The sequence below is a fragment of the Jaculus jaculus genome, chromosome 5 (assembly GCF_020740685.1).
Source record: "Jaculus jaculus isolate mJacJac1 chromosome 5, mJacJac1.mat.Y.cur, whole genome shotgun sequence".
Taxonomy (NCBI): domain Eukaryota; kingdom Metazoa; phylum Chordata; class Mammalia; order Rodentia; family Dipodidae; genus Jaculus; species Jaculus jaculus.
The window spans coordinates 24803103-24819786 of record NC_059106.1 but is presented as its reverse complement, the minus strand read 5'-3'; the positions used below and the strand labels follow the sequence as shown (position 1 = coordinate 24819786).

Here is a 16684-nt window from a genome sequence, read left to right as displayed (position 1 = left end):
AGTGTGTGTGCGAGTGTGTGTCTCCACATGTCTGTGGAATCCCAAGGACAACCTTGGATGCATTCCTTAAGTGCTGGCCACCTTTTTCTTTCTTTTCAGATGGGGTTTCTCATCGGCCTGGGACTGGCCAAGTACATTAGATTGGTTGGCCAACAAGCCTGAGGGATTGCCTGTCTCTACCTCCTCAGCATTGGGATTACAAGTACATGCCACCACATCTGGAATTTTCTCAGAAACATAGTCCTACTTTATTTACTTAATATTTCCTTGGTGTGTGTGTGTGGCCCCATGTGTGTGAAGGAGGGCATGTTACATGGCACGGCTGCACTTATGGAGGTGAGAGGACAACTTTCGGCCCGTTCGTGCCTTCCACCTTGTTTTGAGAAAGGGTCTTTGGCCGCTGCTCACTGCTCTGCGTGTTAGTTTTGGGCAAACCTACTTCTTCCACGTGCCTTCTTGCCAGAAGCACATTGGAATTATAAAAGCATGTCACAACTACCAGCCTTTGTACACGGGGCCTGGGGATCTGAACTCAGGTACTCAGAGAGTTGAGCAACAAATGCTTTATCCACTGAGCCACCTCCCTTGCCACATCTAGTGATTTTATGTGGGATCTGGGGTTCAAACTTTGGTCTGCATGCTTTAAAAGGCAAGGCATTTTACCAACTGAGCGCTCTCAACGCCCTCCCTACTCTCCCTTCCTCCTGCTCTCTCTCTCTCTCTCTCTCTCGTGGGTATGTGCATGAGTGAGCCACACAGTGCCGGCGTGGAGGTTGGAGGACAACATTTATGGGCCAATCTTCTTCCCTCTCTTTGGGGTAATGTCTTGTTGTTCAATGTGGTGTATGCCAGGCTAGCTGGCCCTTGGATTTCTGGCCAGTTCTCCTGTTTCTGCCTGTCTTCTTGCCCTGGGCAGGCTGCTACAGATGTTAGTGCTACAGTTTCCAGCTTTATGTGGTATCAGGAGACCCTAAGTCAGGTCCTCACACTTTTGTGGCAAGCACTTTATCCACTGCGCCACCCGTGGCCTGTTCCCTCTCTTTGATTCCGGCTGGCTGTCATGCAGGAACTCCATTCCAGCACAGCCTGCTCTCCTGAGGCACAGAGGAGAAAGAAAGGCTTCCCTGGCTGACTCTCCTGGGAGCTGGAGTGAGGATTTTTCAACCAATGCATTGCTCTGCTAAGGACTATGCCGCCACTGGGTTGTAAGCAGCTCTGTAGCTGTGCTGGGCTGTGGCAGCACGACTGTGTGAGATGTTACTTCAGGGTCGCCAGCACCCCGAGCAACATCAACAGGGGGAGGGGATAAGAGGCGCTAAAACTTGCTCTATCATCTGAAGTCACCGAGAGCAGGAATATTGTTATCATGTGTGTAGAGTACACTCCTGCCTGGCTATGTGAGGACCCCAGCATGACCTTGCTCCTCTGAATAGTTCCCGTCCTTCTGTTTCCACTTCCTCAAGGGCACCCAAGCACCCCGACCACGCAGGCATAGTGCCACGGCCTGCAGGATGCTCTGCAGAGACGAGAGGCTCCATGCTCTTTCTGGCACGTTTCTCTACCACAGGCCCCAAACGTGGTGTCTTCGTTCTATCGGTCAGGGACACTGAGACTTAGGGGAAAGGGGAGTCACTTCAGAACACACACTGGGTTTGAGGCCCCTGGATCTGGACTTGAGTCTCACAGCCAACGTAGAGTCACATGGCCATCTCAAGGAAGTGGAGGAAAAGCTTCAGGTCACAAGGCTGTGCCAATCCCAGGTGGTACTGGCTCAGAAAAGGCCATGGGGACCTGCCTGAAGTGGGGGTCAGGGAAGAAGCAGAGATCCTCCAGGCTGGGAGGCAAGGCCCAGGGAGGTCCCTTCCAACCTGCCTAAGATAACCCAGTGTTCCACTGGTTTTCCATGCATGCTTGGAGCCAAGCCAAGCCAAGCCAAGAGACAATATTACAAAGACCTGTTTCACAGTAGCTCAACCTACTTTCCAAAACTGCAAGAGCCTGTGGGCTGGGGGTGGAGGGGAAGGATAGAGCTCATAGTGATTGCCTAGCACGCACAAGGTCCTGAGTTCTATAAACCCGCACCACTAAGCGGAATGAAACAAACAATAAACAATTAAACCAACCAGCCAGTCAACGACCCTCTGGGGAAACATGTACAGTGTGGGCTAACAGGGAAAAGCTCTTGCAAGGTCAAGGGCCCTGACATCCCATGCGCGCTGGCACAGGAGAATTAGCAACACCATGTTCATTTCAGGAGCACACACATCAGTGACTCAGTGACGTGACACCCTGCTCAGGGTCTTAACCTCAGGACCTCTCTGACTTTTCACTGGCAATGCAGAGCTCTTGGCTCATCCCCAGAGAATTTTTCAACCAGCGCATTGCTCCGCTAAGGACAATGCCACCACTGCGCTGTGCTCTGTAGCTCTCCTGGGTTGTGGCAGAAGGACTGAGTGAGAAGGTCTCACTTCAGGGGCCCCGGGAGCAGGGTGCTGTTGAAGGAGACTTTCGCAGGGAGCGGGGACAAGACATGCTAAAAGCTGCTCGGTCACTGAAGAATATTAGAGAGGGCTTTATTGCTTACTTCAGCTGAGTTTAGAAGGAGTTGATGGACAGACCAAGGTGGGCGTCGCCCCAGCCAGTGATTTGAGGGCTTTGGCACAGAGGGAAGTCACTATGCTGCCTTTTCTGGCAAATGGAGCTAGAACCACCCATCACCCTGCCATGAACCAGGACACCAAGTGACATGGATTCTACTCCTCATGAAAGTCTCTGTGAGGTAAGGGTGAATGGCATTGCTTCCTTAACCTCTTTCCCAGCACTGTTATTGGAAGACGGGAAGGTTACTGATCTCTGCGTGTTGATTTGTATCCTAGCCACTTTGCTGAAAGTGTTTATCATCAGGCCTAGTTTTCTGGAAGTCTGAGACCCTATCTTACACGAGGAGGAAGGGGAGGAGCAACATTGTGATGTTGTCCCTTGACCCTCATAAGTGCACTGTGGCATATGTGCGCCCCTGACCCATAATAGCCCCACCCCACTCAGTGACAATAGAACCCAAATTTCCCTAAGCCTAGAACAGGAATAGAGTGGGCACCCTCGAATGATTTCTACTCTGAATGGAAATGCTTTAAGTTTCCCACTATTTAGTATAATGTGGGCTTGAAACAACCAGAGTCATGCACATTAACTGAAGTCCCAGAAAGGGAAACATCATATGCTTTCCTGCATTCATAGACACATGAAATAAGATGTGTGCATCTCCCAGAAATAAAATTGTGTTGGGGAACAAGGAGGGCTTATGGGAGGGGAGGAGCAGAGAGGAGAAGGTGTGGGGGCGAAAGGGTCAAAGTTCATCATATACTTGTATGAAAATGTACCGTCTTCTTTTTAGCTATTAGAGACAGAGAGAGGAACAGAAAGAGAGAGGGAGAGAGAAAATGAACATGTCAGGGCCTCCAGCCACTACACATGAACTCCAGACACATGTGCCACCTTGTGCATCTGGCTTATGTGGGACCTGGAGAATTGCACCTGGGTCCCTAGGCTTTGCAGGCAAGTGCCTTAACCACTAAGCCATCTCTCCAGTACTGTATCGTCTTTTTAAAAGGCTGTGTGTGCTAGGAAGGAAGCAGGTATCTGTATGGTCCACCTGGGGTGAAGGACAGTTATAGGGTCCCACCAGTGGGTCAGGCATGGGCTCCCAGGTACTCAGCAACTGCTAGCCTCCCAGCCCCTGCCCTGTCCTTCTCATTCTTTTTTTTTGTTTTTGGTTTTTTGAGGTAGGGTCTCACTCTGGCTCAGGCTGACCTGGAATTCACTATGTAGTCTCAGGGTGGCCTCGAACTCTCCGCGATCCTCCTACCTCTGCCTCCCAAGTGCTGGGATTAAAGGCATGCGCCACCACACCTGGCCCTTCTCATTCTTATAAGTTTATCTTCCCAGGATATGGGCCACCATCATCAGTTTCGGCGGCTCTTGATGATGGCCACCTTCATGGAAACCATGCATCATGCTGAGACTGGTGCTGATGTCAGTGAGGGGAGAGGAATTTGTCACCAACTCCTCTGTTTGCCTGACAATATCAGAAGTGAATATTTCATGAAAATTAAGGTAACAGAGCATGCCCGATGGTTTACAGTCTTGATAAAGGATGGTTCAGCATATGCCGGGAGACCTGAACCAGAGGTCCCAAGCACACCTGATGGCTGGGGATTCTGGGCCAACAGAAGGAGATCATGTCACCTGAGGGCTTGGGGGCCGGGTCAGCAGCACGCCAAGGCTTTCAGGAGCAGGCCCTTGCTTGCATAGCAGTGGAAAGCTGTGTGTTCTCTTTCATTTGGCACATGCATGTGTGTTTCTGTGAATGTGCATGTGTGTGGATGTGTGCATGGGGAGGCCAGAGGGTGATACCATGTCTTCCTTATTTTTTGATACAGGGTCTATCACTGACAGTGGAGCTCACAGATTTTGGTTAGAAACGCCAGGAATCTTGTCTCTGTGTGGGTATACACCACTATGCCTAGCTTTGTGGTGTTTTTTTTAAATTCTAATGTGGGTGCCGGGGATCTGAACTCTCAGGTCCTCATGCTTGCCTAGCAAGCACTTCATCACCCAGGCACCTCCTCAGCCCTCTGGGTGTCCTCTTAGATGAGTGTCAGGGTTTCCACAGGGCCTCAGCAGGGTCCGAGCCCCACACAGGCTGGGCTTGGGCCCTAGCTATCTGTCCTCATGGTCATCATCCTTCCTCCTGCCCTGAAGTGACCCAGCAGCCAGGCTGAGCATTTGCACATCCCCATGCCCATGAGGACCAGTAGTAAGGGACACAGGGACGGGGTGAGGTCCAGGATAGAAGGGCACAGTAGAAGCCCGGAGCCAAGCACAGGGCTGAGCCTTATGCTGCTCGAGGCCGAGTGTGTGTGGACGTGGGGGGACAGCCGACCACGGAAAGATAGAACGGTAGGAGGACTATCTCTCATTCATTCATCCTCTCATCTACACACACACACACACACACACACACACACACACACACACACACACACGTCAGCACATGTTTGTTGAGCACGTTTGAAGTTCAGGATGCTGGGGACACAGCAATAAGAAGGTCACAGCTAAGTCCACCCACCCTTTCTGATTTTATTCACACAAGCAGGCTGTCAGTCACCCACCCACCACTCTATCCACCCACTCAGCCACCCACCTATCCCATTTACTCGTTCCTCCATCCATCCAGCCACCTACCTACCCACTCACTCTCCTCCCACCTTTCTTCTTTCATTTCCCATCAGAGACCCAACAGCAGGCAACCCCCAAAACATGACTTGATCCCAACCTAGGAACAGCGAGGGTGGCGGGCAGGTTACCTGCGTCAATCCCAGGGGTGAGGCTGGCCGCAGGCCGTCAGCCTCGGTTTTGACCTTGCTGCGCTTGTGAATGGTGATGGGGTTCACGGTGCTGCTCACGGTGGACTCACTGCTCTGCTTGTTCTGAGGGGAAGGTGCAAAAGACATGGCCTGTCAGGTACAGGGCAGGGGACCCCAAGTTCTACTCAGGCTGTGTTTCTGAAATCTGCCCACTCAAACCATCTGGGAACATGGTCCAAACCTCATTCCTCAAGAGTGCTGATTACCTTTTTTATTTTATTTAATTTAAAAATATTTTATTTATTTATTTGCAAGGAGAGAGGGGAGAGAGAGAGAATTAATATGAATATGGGTGCACCAGGGCTTCTAGCCACTGCAAACAAACTTCAGATGCATGCATCACTTTGTGCATCTGGCTTTACATGGGTACCAGGGAATTGAACCTGCTGAGCCATCTCTATAGCCCTGATTTCACTTTTTAGGACAAAGTCTCTCACTGGCTTGGGACTTGCCAAATAAGCTAGACTGGCTGGCAAGTAAGCCCTAAGGATCCACTTATCTCTGCTTCCCCAGCAGAGGGATTGTAAGTGTACACTACCACACCCAGTATTAAGGTTGTTTTTCTTTTTTAAGTCAGAGAGAGAGAGAGAAAACTGTCAGACCAGGGTCTCCAGCCACTGCAATTGAACTCCAGACACAAGTGCCACCTTGTGTGCTTGTGTGACCTTGTGTATGTGTCACCCTGTGCATCTGGCTTACGTGGGATCTGGAGAGTCAAACATGGGTCCTTAGGCTTTGCAGGCAAGCGCCTTAACTGCTAAGCCATCTCTCCAGCCCCAGTATTATGGTTTCTAACATGGGCTCAAGGATTGAACTCTGGTCCTTATGCTTGTGCAGCATGCACCCTTACCCACTGAGCCACCTATCTCCCCACTTGCTTTATGTGTGGTGCATGGAGTCTCTGGGTGGCATGGGACCCTGCAGATTGGCTCCATACTTAGGTTTATTGGAAAGAAGACAGAATTGAATGGCTGGGAGCTTGCAATGGTCCCAGGCCAGGGTTCCTGATCTGGCCCAAAGCTTTTCCTGTCATATAGCCTCTGTTCCCATAGCTTTCCACCAGCCAGACTCAAGCCCAGAGAGTTTGACCAGCTCCCAGAATGCTCTGTGGTGAACTGCCTTCAGCAGGCAGGATAAGCAAGGTGACAGACAGCCCAGCTACCTGGTTGGCATCACTTAGACAGTTGCTGCTGCTGCTGAGCTGGGTAGGCATTGTGCTGATCGAGGTGAGGGCCATGGGTTGCTGGGCCAGGAAGGTGGGTGAGGGTTGGATCAGCGGAGGTGTGTGTCCGAAGGCTGAGCCCAGGCTCCGCTGCTGGCTCAGGATCTGCTGATAGGCCATGGGGTTGATGGGATGTGGGAAGGTGAAGGCCGGGCTGCAAGGAGAACAGAAGAGAAGGGTGGGGTAGTGGGCTTCTGTTAGGTCACCTCCTGGGAAGAGAAGACCCTGCCCAGGGCATGAAGACGGGCATGGCGCTAATCATGCCATGACCACCTATGGCTTTTCCTCATTCAAGAACCAGCAGTGGCTCCCTGCTGCCTGTCACTCAGCCTTCACCCCAGGGAAGGCTGGCTTCTCAGTACCAGGCTCCACCTCAGCTCCACACCTGGCTGCTCCGCTCCTTGGACAGAGATGTGTCCCGGAACCACTGCTGTGGGACTCTTTTGTGTATGTCTGTACGATGTATGTGCGTTTGCATGTACATACTCATGTGTGTGAGTGGAGGCGCGCACATGCCATGGTACATGTGTGGAGGTCAGAGGACAATGTCAGGTGCCCGTCCCTGCCTTCCGTTGTATTTGAGGCAGGGTCTCTTGTTCACCACTGTGCTCCCAGGCTAGCTGCCCAGAGTTTCTGGGTGGTTCTCCCGTCTCCACCACCCTTTTCCGTGTGCGTGCCGGGATTGCAGGTGATAGTTCCGTAGCATCGGGCTTTACGTGGGCTCCGGGAACCCAACTCAGGGGCTCATGCTCACATGGCACGTGCTCTACCCAATGGGCATCTCCCCAGGCCCGGACACTTGTTCTTTTGCTCCCTCATCTGTACTCTGAGCCCTGCAGTTCACAGCCCATCCTTTTTCCTTTAGCTTGTGTGCACTTGTACACACACGAGACACACTGGACTAAGAGCCACTCTTCCCACGGCAGGGGATGAGGAATGCTGATGGCCCCTGAGCCAAGAAACACCCGCGGCCTCCTCCTCCTCCTTCTCCTCCTCCTCCTCCTCCTCCAGCATCACGGGGGAGGGAGCTGCAGCTGAGTGTGAGGACGCTCAAAAGTGTAGCTCCCAGGCTAGCTGCCCTGTGCGCAGGCCCCGGGCGGGCCACTCGTCTGTTCTGGACGTCCCCTCCATAGGCTGCTCGTGTCTATGGAGAGGGCAAGGTGAAAGCCATGCTGTCCCTGGGCCAGCCAGAGCTATACTAGCCCCCAATTCTTGACCCTCAGGCCCACTAGGAGAAACTACGTGCTTATGATTTCAAAATGGTCAGTTTTGGAGCCACTTGGTAGGTAGCAACAGCTAACTGATTTGCTGGTCCTGGGCGTTAAGTCTCTCAGAGCAGACAAGGGCTGAGCAGAGTGAAAAAGGAAAAACCGGTTTTGGGGCCGGGCTGGGTGCATGGTGAGGCCATCGCTACCCCAGGACACGCTTGCAGCATGTTGCAGCAACACAGCGTCACATCTGTGTGGCTTCCCATGTTGGTTAACAACCGGCTAACGTGTATGACTAAGACAGACACCTGGATCCCAAACATTCTACATGAAGCTTCATTCCAGTGTTGACACGCCTCCATCTTGTCACGACTACGCTTATATTTTTTTTGAGGCAGTCTCATGTAGCCCAGAACAGCCGCCTTAAACCTATGCAGCCAAGGATGACTTTGAACTTCTGACCCTCCTACCTTCACCTTCCAAGTGCTGTAATTACAGGTGTGCAGCACCATGCTCAGTTACTGTGGTGCTGGGGCTCAAGCCCAGTGTCTTGTGTGTGCGGTGGACAAGCACTCCACCCACTGAGCAACACCCCCAGCCCCACTACTGCATTTCTTTGCTTTTAATTTTAATGTATTTATTTATAAGCAGAGGTGGGATGAAGGGGGTTCTCTAGCCACTGCAAACGAACCCCAGATGCATGCGTCATGTTGTGCATCCAGCTTTATGTGGGTGGGGAATTGAATCCAGGTGGTTAGGCTATTCAGGCAAGCACCTTAACTGCTGAGCTATCCCTCTAGCTCCCACTATTGCTTTTAAACTCATAATCAAGCTGCTAGTGTGCTGAGTCACAAATGTACCAAGTTCTCTTGTCTCCAGGATAAAGCACCATCCACAAAGCCAGTCTTCCCATGGGACCCCAGCCCTGCTCCCAATTCTCTGCCCCCTGCTTTCAGTCAGGGCTCACCTGAGGGCACCAGCTGACAGGTGTCCATAAGAGCCACTGGCCGCCGAGCTGCTGCGGGAGTTGTTGATGTAGGCCACTAGCGAGTTGGGTGAGGTCCGGATCATGCGTTGAAGGTCAAGGCTGGCATCTGACAGCGGGGAGATGGACAGAGCCCGCTTGCGGCTCAGGCGGGGGGTCACGCGTGGGCTGGAGAACCGCGATACTAAAAGAAAGCCAACAGAAGGCACATTAGTGTCACCTAACCTGGGGCAGGGGGGTGATGGAGTTGAAAAAGGGGAACAGGGATCAGGGGACAGAAAGAGCCCGCAAGGATGCTGTAATGGGAAGGATGGACAGCTCTGCCACCTTCTGAGCCAGGAACTCCCGAGTAAGGAACGGCGTCTCTCTCCTGCCCAGTTTAATCATGTCCAAAGTGGAACTGATCAGCACAGGGCGTGGTGAGGATCTGCAAAGTGCGCGGAAGGTTCTGGTGGGTGCATAGGAGCTTTGGGCAGATGTGCCTTTAAGGTGCAGACTGACAATGATAAAAGCCCATGAAATCTACGCATCATGAGTGTGGCTTAGGGGACTGTCACAGAGTGAACCTGTCCGAAGGCCAGCTCCAGGTCAAGAAAGGGCAGGGTCAATAGCCACAATACCCCTGGCCTGTCATTTCTAGATCCACCCAAGGCATCCATGGATGGTGTCTCACTAGCCCCTGTGTTAGGGGCTTGGTCTCCACCTTGCCACTCCTGGAGGTGGTAGCACTTGAGAGGCCTACTGGAGGTCTTTAAGGACACTAGGGACATACCCTTGGAGGGAACAGTGGACTTTCCCTCTACCTCTTCTAAATTCTTATTTGGGTGTGTGGAGACCAGAGGACAATCTCAGGTGTTTCTCCTAAGCAATGATGTCTACCATTTTCAAAGCAGGGTCTCTCAGTGCTTCAAGAAGGCTAGACTGGCTAGCCAGGGAGCTTCAGGAATCCTCCGGTCTCTGCATCCCTGGCATGTGATTACAAATGCATGCCACCATGCATGGCATTTTTTTATGTGAGTCCTGGGGATTGATCTCAGGTCCTCATCCTTGTAAGGCAAGCACTTTACCAACTAAGCTATCTCCTCAGGCTCTCTCCTTTAAGTATTTTGGAGACAGGATCTCACTAAGGAGACTGTCCTAGCATTTGCTGCATAGCCCAGGCGTATCTCAAACTTATTAGCCTCTTGCCTCATCCTCCTGAGTGCTGGTATTACAAGCATATGCCAGCGTAACCAATCTCATTTTTTAAAAACTCTTGAATAGCTTTGTTCTGCCACACACTTATAGCAGGAAGTGACACCTCATGCTCAGCCCCAAACAAAGAGGCCAGAGACAGAAACCTTGGAAAGTGTGATTCCAAACACACATTTCTTCTTTATGTATTGTCTCATGTATTTGTTACAGCATTAAAAAACCAAAGCACATAGCCAACATCCAGACTTCTGCAACTGGGCTTAGTAAGTAAGTTATAAATACTCTTTCATGACTAGATTTTTCCACCCACATGGTGAGTGCACATGATTTACCCATGCCATGGTGTGTGGTGGCAAAACACCCATTCTCATCACTTTACAGAGTCCCGTGGGGAGAACAGTGATGAGAGCCGAGTTTCAAGGTCACAGACCATGCTGCAGCTGAGATCACACCAAAATTCCCCTGTATCCTGGTAGGACATTTGCCAAGCAGAGGCCTGGATGGCTGCCCCATACTCTTAGTGTGATTTTGGGGCCCTTGGCTGCCTCTCTGGAGCCTACTGGGAAGGCTGCTGTGCGGGCGGCTCTGGGAACACTGCGTAGAGGGTGAACAGCACACAAGCCACACACGTGTACCCTTCATGTTGGTATACACACTACCCATGCCAGCACAGCCTGCACGTTTACATAGACACATACACATTCCTGCAAGCAGGTGCATACGCACAGCAATGCAGGCACACCTCTGTGTGTACACTCACCCCATACTCACGCGTGCAGGTACACGCATATCTATGCATGCACACCCACACACATGTTGTAACCCCTGACTCCTGCACATGTGTACACTCATACAAATGCACATGGGTGTACACCCATGTGAGGCAAGCACTTTACTAACTGAGCTATCATCTGAGTGAGTAGGCCAGGTTAGCCTAGGTTAGAGCAAGACCCTACCTCAGAACAAACAAGCAAGCAAACAGAACAGGAAGGTACATTAGGGGATAGCCAAGCCTGGGCAAAAAAATACAACCACCCATTCTGAATGAGGATGAACTTGATACGCAGATTCCTCATGATGGTCAGCCTCTCGGGCCACTATGTGTCTCTTACCATGTAGTGACATTTAGACCCACAGTCTCATTTAATAGCTGCCACCACTCTCTGACACTGGCTTTGCAGATAAGGAAGCTAGGCTTGGGAGGAAAATGACTTGTTCAAGGTTACACAGTGTCAGAGGATTTGAACCCAAGGAAAGGATCTCAGCTATTTGGACTTTTCTGGACTTAGTGTCCACAGTATCTGTCTTCAGAGGGGCAGAGTGAGGGCCAGGACTGGGGAATACTCCCGCCTGACAGACAGCTTCTGACTTTGCACTTCCAGGGCTCGGAACAGCAAACTAACTAACAGCCAGCAGCCTGCCCAGCCTCCCCTCCAGCAGAACAGCACGCTTCTATCTCCTCTGCCCCTCTACCCCCAGCTCCTTGTATAGGTCCTGACCCAGTTGTCACCCAGCACCCCGAACAGCCCAGAGGGGCTGAAGGCACCCCCTCCCAGGCGAGCCTACTGGTGTGGGATCCTGAACCCTGTTCAAACATCCTTTCTCTCCAGCTCCACTACTCAGCCCGGCCCGGCCCAGTGCTGGACGGCCGCTAGCCACTGCCTCCTTCAGGTAGCCTGAAGTTTCCTCCTGGCTCGTCTCTGCTGTGCTTAGAACCTCCCTCAGGAAGCCTGCCTGGACCTCTGCAAGGTGGGCAGATCCTCTCCACAGTTAGGCCTTTCTCAGTAGCAAGGGCCATACTGGCCAGTCTCCACTGCTTGTGTGCTTATGTGTTTCTTTGTGTGTGCGCACACAAGTGTGCATTTATGTCCCCGTGTCTGTGTACAAGAGAGTCCGTGTGTGTGTGTGTGTGTGTGTGTGTAGATCAGAGGACAACCTTGAATGCCATTTACCTCTTTAGAGACTGGCTTGGAATCCTCCAAGAAGGCTAGACTGACTGGCCAGCAAGCCCCAGGAATCTGTGTGTCTCTGCTACCCAGTGCTGAAAATACAAAAGTATACCTTAAAAATGTAGGGATCTGGGAATCGAACTCAGGTCCTTATGCCTGCCATGTAAGCACTTTACTAGCTGAGCTATCTCCCCAGCTCTCCATCATACTTTAAAAAAAAAAAGATTTTGCTGCTACCACTCCAATTCCCACCCTTTCACGCGCCCCTAACAAGAGGAAACAGGCCAAAACTGACAGAGATATTCATCTCTGTTATTCCCAGCCCCCGAGGGAAACGTGTTTATTAATGTGCCTCTTCCCTTGATAAATCATGAAATAGGAAGAAAGGTCTAGTGCTCATTTCCCACGGTTTTGTAGGTGATTTATGCCCGGGGATGGCAAAGCCATGGCAGCCTTTCACTTGTGGATGCGCCTGTCCTAACGCTGATCAGCCACCGAGCCCTGGCTGGCCACCTTCCTGTCGCCACCTGCCCCTGGCCCTGTTTTCCCAGCAGTCCTTTCTTTTCTCATTCATAGTCATTCATTTATCCATCCACCCCTGTGGGAGATGAAATCGGTTCTCACAGTCGCAGGCAAAATGCACAGGATGTCTAAAAGCAGGATCACCCTATGAAGTCCTAAGGTCATCAGCGAGGAAGCTTGTTGTCATTCCTAGGGTTGTGTGAAGAGTGGAGATAGATGCAAAGATGGGTCCCGGACCTTGGCAGAGCAAACTCTGATGCTCTTGACCCCTGTGAACTACGGGCTTAGGGTCAGCGCCTGGCCACCCATCTGGGAGATGCTTCCTCGTGCAGAGACGGGCCAGCACACTCACGACAGGGCTGCCACACACTCGGGACCAGAATACCACTGACAGCAGCTCGGGGTGGGCTACCACAGGGTTGGAAATGGGCATCTCCCCAGGGCCTGCCGACCAAGGAAACTGGGCTGAGGGACTCTAATAGAGAGCTCTGTCTTGGCACAGGGGCCCAAGAGCCAATAGTGTACAATGCCACCCTCAGAGTGGAGAGGAGATGTGTCGATAGTGCAGGACAGGGGGACACGGCTGGGGGCGCCAGGCGGCAGTGCCCAGAGTCCTAACCCTGGGCAGCTTAACGGTCTTGCCCAGATTTTGTCTTTCTACATGTGTGCATGTGCAGGAGGCCAGAAGACAACCTCAGGTGCCATCCTCAAGAATGCCACCCAGGGATCTGCCTGTCTTCACCTCTCTAGTGTTGGGATCACATGGAGTGATACTACATGTGGCTGTTTGCTTGTCTTTTAAAACTGTATTTATTTGTTAGAGAGAGAGAGAAAGAGAGAAATAATGAAGAAAGAAAGAAAGAAAGAAAGAAAGAAAGAAAGAAAGAAAGAAAGAAAGGGAAAAAAAAGAGCATGCCAGGGCTGCCAGCCACTGCAGACAAATTCCAGATGCATGACCCACCTTGTGTATCTGGCTTACGTGCATCCTGGGGAATTGAATTTGGGTCCTTTGGCTTTGCAGGGAAGTGCCTTAACCACCGAGCCATCTCTCCAGCCCATAGTTTGTTTTTCTCCCAAGGTAGGGTTACACTCTAGCCCAGGCTAACCTGGAATCCACTATGTAGTCTCAGGGTGGCTTCAAACTCATGGCAATCCTCCTACCTCTGCCTCCCAAGAGCTGGGACTAAAGTCGTGCGCCACCACACCCAGTAGCCCATAGTCTTTTGTTTTTGAGGCAGGGTTTTACTTTAGCCCAGGCTGGCCTGGAATATACTCAGTAGCACAGGATAGCCTTAAACTCAGTGGCCCTTCTCCCTCAGCTTACCTAGTGCTGGAATTATAGAGGTGCACCACCACTCTAGGCTCACATATGGCTTTAAAAATGGGTTCTGGGAGCTGGGCGTGGTGGAGCATGACTTTAATCCCAGCACTCGGGAGGCAGAGGTAGGAGGATTGCTGTGAAACTGAGGCCAGCCTGAGACTACATAGTGAACTCCAGGTCAGTCTGGGCTAGAGTGAGACCCTACCTCAAAAGACAAAAACAAACAAACAAACAAAAAAGGGTTGTGGGACCAAACCTGAGTGCTTGAGTGCTTGCAATGCAATCACTTTGTTATCTAAGCCACCCTCTCATCTCAGCCCTTGATTTTTATTTTCTTTTTATTTATTTACTTTTTTATTCGCTTGTCTCAGCTTCCTAAGTGCTGAGATTACAAGCATGAGCTACTATGCCTGGCTCTTCTGCTTTCTTTAAATTATTTTGCTTTCCGTGAGGCAGGCTCTCAGGCAGCCCAGGCTGCTCTGGAAAGCCCGAGGCTCCTGCTAGCGCATCCCGAGTGCTGCGGTTTCAGACGAGCACACAGGCCTGGGCGCCCAAGTCTTTTCTGGCCTCAGCCTCAGAAACCCAGTTTGAGCAGCTCACCTGCACTCATTTTGCTGTCCACAGCCCCAGCTCCTCTTCTGGGGGAGCCCACAGAGTCTGGGCCGTGGAGCTGGGGCCTTGGGGGGACACCACAGTGCCATGTCCTAGTCATGTCACGAGGGCAGAGAGAGCACCGCTCTAGGCACTGTCTTCTCCACCCAAGAGTGGCTTCACGCTCTGGTCTGCGCATCAAACAGCCCCCCACCACATCCAGCCCAGCTCATGCCTGCATCCAGTTGCCTTGGGGACCTTCAGTCTGCTCTCTCGGACCCCTGTCTCTCCTGTGCCAAAGTGGACCTGAAAAGAACCTCAGGCACAGCAGTACCTGCCTCTCTACGGTGTGATCAATGTCATTGGTTTCTGAGCCTTCCCACCCCAGATGGGCAGGCTGCATAAAGAACAGGCGTCAGGAAGGAGGTGACATCCAAGTCAAATTAGTGTCAATATGACAATAAAATGCACCGCTGGGAGGAAGTTGGGGCTGTGAGCAGACAGCATTTCGATAGGAAACATCTCAATCTTCCCAGAATGCTGGGGGCGGGGAGGCAGGACCTAGCTGCCACAATCCTGTGGTTAAATTGCCAGTGTCAACAGCCTAATGGGAGAAAATTCCATGCTAGGAGTCAGGTGATGAATAGTGATCCCCCCACTCTGGAGAGCAGGCCATGCTGGCAGAGGGTTGACCTTGGCTTCTAGACTGGATCTGTTATCGTCCCAGAGGCTTAGCTCTCTGGTCTTCCTGATAGGAATTAGGTTCCAGAAGAAGACAGAAGGACGGGCTGAGGGACATATGGACTCTCACCAGAGCCACAGGAGTTCCCCGTCCTGTCTCTAGCTTGGTCCAGAGAGAAGGGTGGGCTCGTAGTCTGGGCCTCATAGAAGCCCCTCACAGCCCTCAATGCCCCCAGCCCTCCTGCCTCATCTCATGGGCACTGTGTGTGGGACACAGGCAGAGTCCAGGGAAGATTACAGTAGGTGCCACAGAGAAGAAGACAGAGACAAGCCACCCTTCTCAGCTTATGGTCATGCTTTCCCTTTAAGCAAAAAGTAGAAAATTCTGTTTTAAGAACCATTTATTTAACCCCAAAAGGTGAGTCCATTAAGAACATTAAGAGATGGCTTAGCAGTTAAGGTGTCAGCCTGCAAAGCGAAAGGACCTTTTGATTCCCCAGGACCCAGGTGGTGCATGCACCTGGAGTTCATTTGCAGTGGCTAGAGGCCCTGGTGAGCCCATTTTCTCTCTGTGTCTGCCTCTTTCTCTCTCAAATAAAAAAAAAATGTTTTTTAAAAAGAATATTCAGTGTGGGGGACTGAAGTGATAGCTCAGTAAAGCGCATGTCTTGCATGCATGAAGACATGAGTTTGGATCCCCAGTACCCATGTAAATGCCAGATACAGTGGCAAGTGCCTGCAGTCACAGTAATGGGGAGGTGACGTGACAAGTGGAACCCGGAGGTTCTCTGTCCAGCCAGTCTAACCAACTTGATGAGTTCACGATGAGTGAGAGACCTTATCTCAAAACAGTGGACAGCATTCCTGAGGAACAGTATCTGAGGTTGTCACTTGGCCTGCACATGTGTGTGCATACACACATGCATAGAGAATGTTAAGTACACAGCCAAGTAGAGGGCACTTGGCTAAGGTCACAGTATACTATAACTGCCCATGAATGGTTGGAAACAAGGCTCTGTGGGTCACTAGCTGCCCTAGTGGCCTCATGGATCCTGCTTCCATGTCTCTGTATGACATGCAAAGGTCCCAGAATGTTCTCTCTCTGCAGGGGCTGGGCTGGTTAAGTACAGATGGCCGTTCTTTGGGGATGTACAAAAGGTAGTCTGGGAGGAGTGCTGGAGAGATGGCTCAGTGGTTACAGGCACTTGCTTACAAAGCCTATGGCCTGGGTTTGATTCCTCAGTACCCATGTAAAGCCAGATGCACAAAATGGCACATGCGTCTGGACTTCGTTTGGAGTGGCAAGATGCTCTGGCATGTCTACTTCCTCTCTTCCTCCTTGTAAATAAATGTTAAAAAGTATTAAATATAAAAGGTAGTCTGACTAAAGGGTTGGCATCCTGACGGAAGGATCTGGTGTGGAGCTCATGCTACGTCCCTGGAACCTAGAACCAGGCCTAGAACACACGACATGCTCAATATATACCCACAAGATGAACATGCATGTGTGTTGAATGAAAAAACTAAAAAAAAAAAAGATGAAGACCTGGTTTGCTTAGCTTCAACAAGTTCCCTTGTGCCTCTG

At 51.3% G+C, this 16684-nt stretch overlaps 1 protein-coding gene across 3 annotated transcripts in view; it reads right to left on the bottom strand.

The window, feature by feature from the left end:
- The window catches only part of Gli2 (GLI family zinc finger 2), a 191428-nt gene that overhangs the window by 19676 nt on the left and 155068 nt on the right, over positions 1-16684 (bottom strand). For all 3 annotated transcript variants that reach the window (XM_045148949.1, XM_045148951.1, XM_045148950.1), the window contains 3 exons: positions 8824-9025; positions 6589-6802; positions 5367-5489 (listed from right to left, as the gene is read on the bottom strand). In XM_045148949.1, the coding sequence (XP_045004884.1) occupies positions 5367-5489; positions 6589-6802; positions 8824-9025 (539 nt within the window). The remainder of the gene's footprint in view (positions 1-5366; positions 5490-6588; positions 6803-8823; positions 9026-16684) is intronic.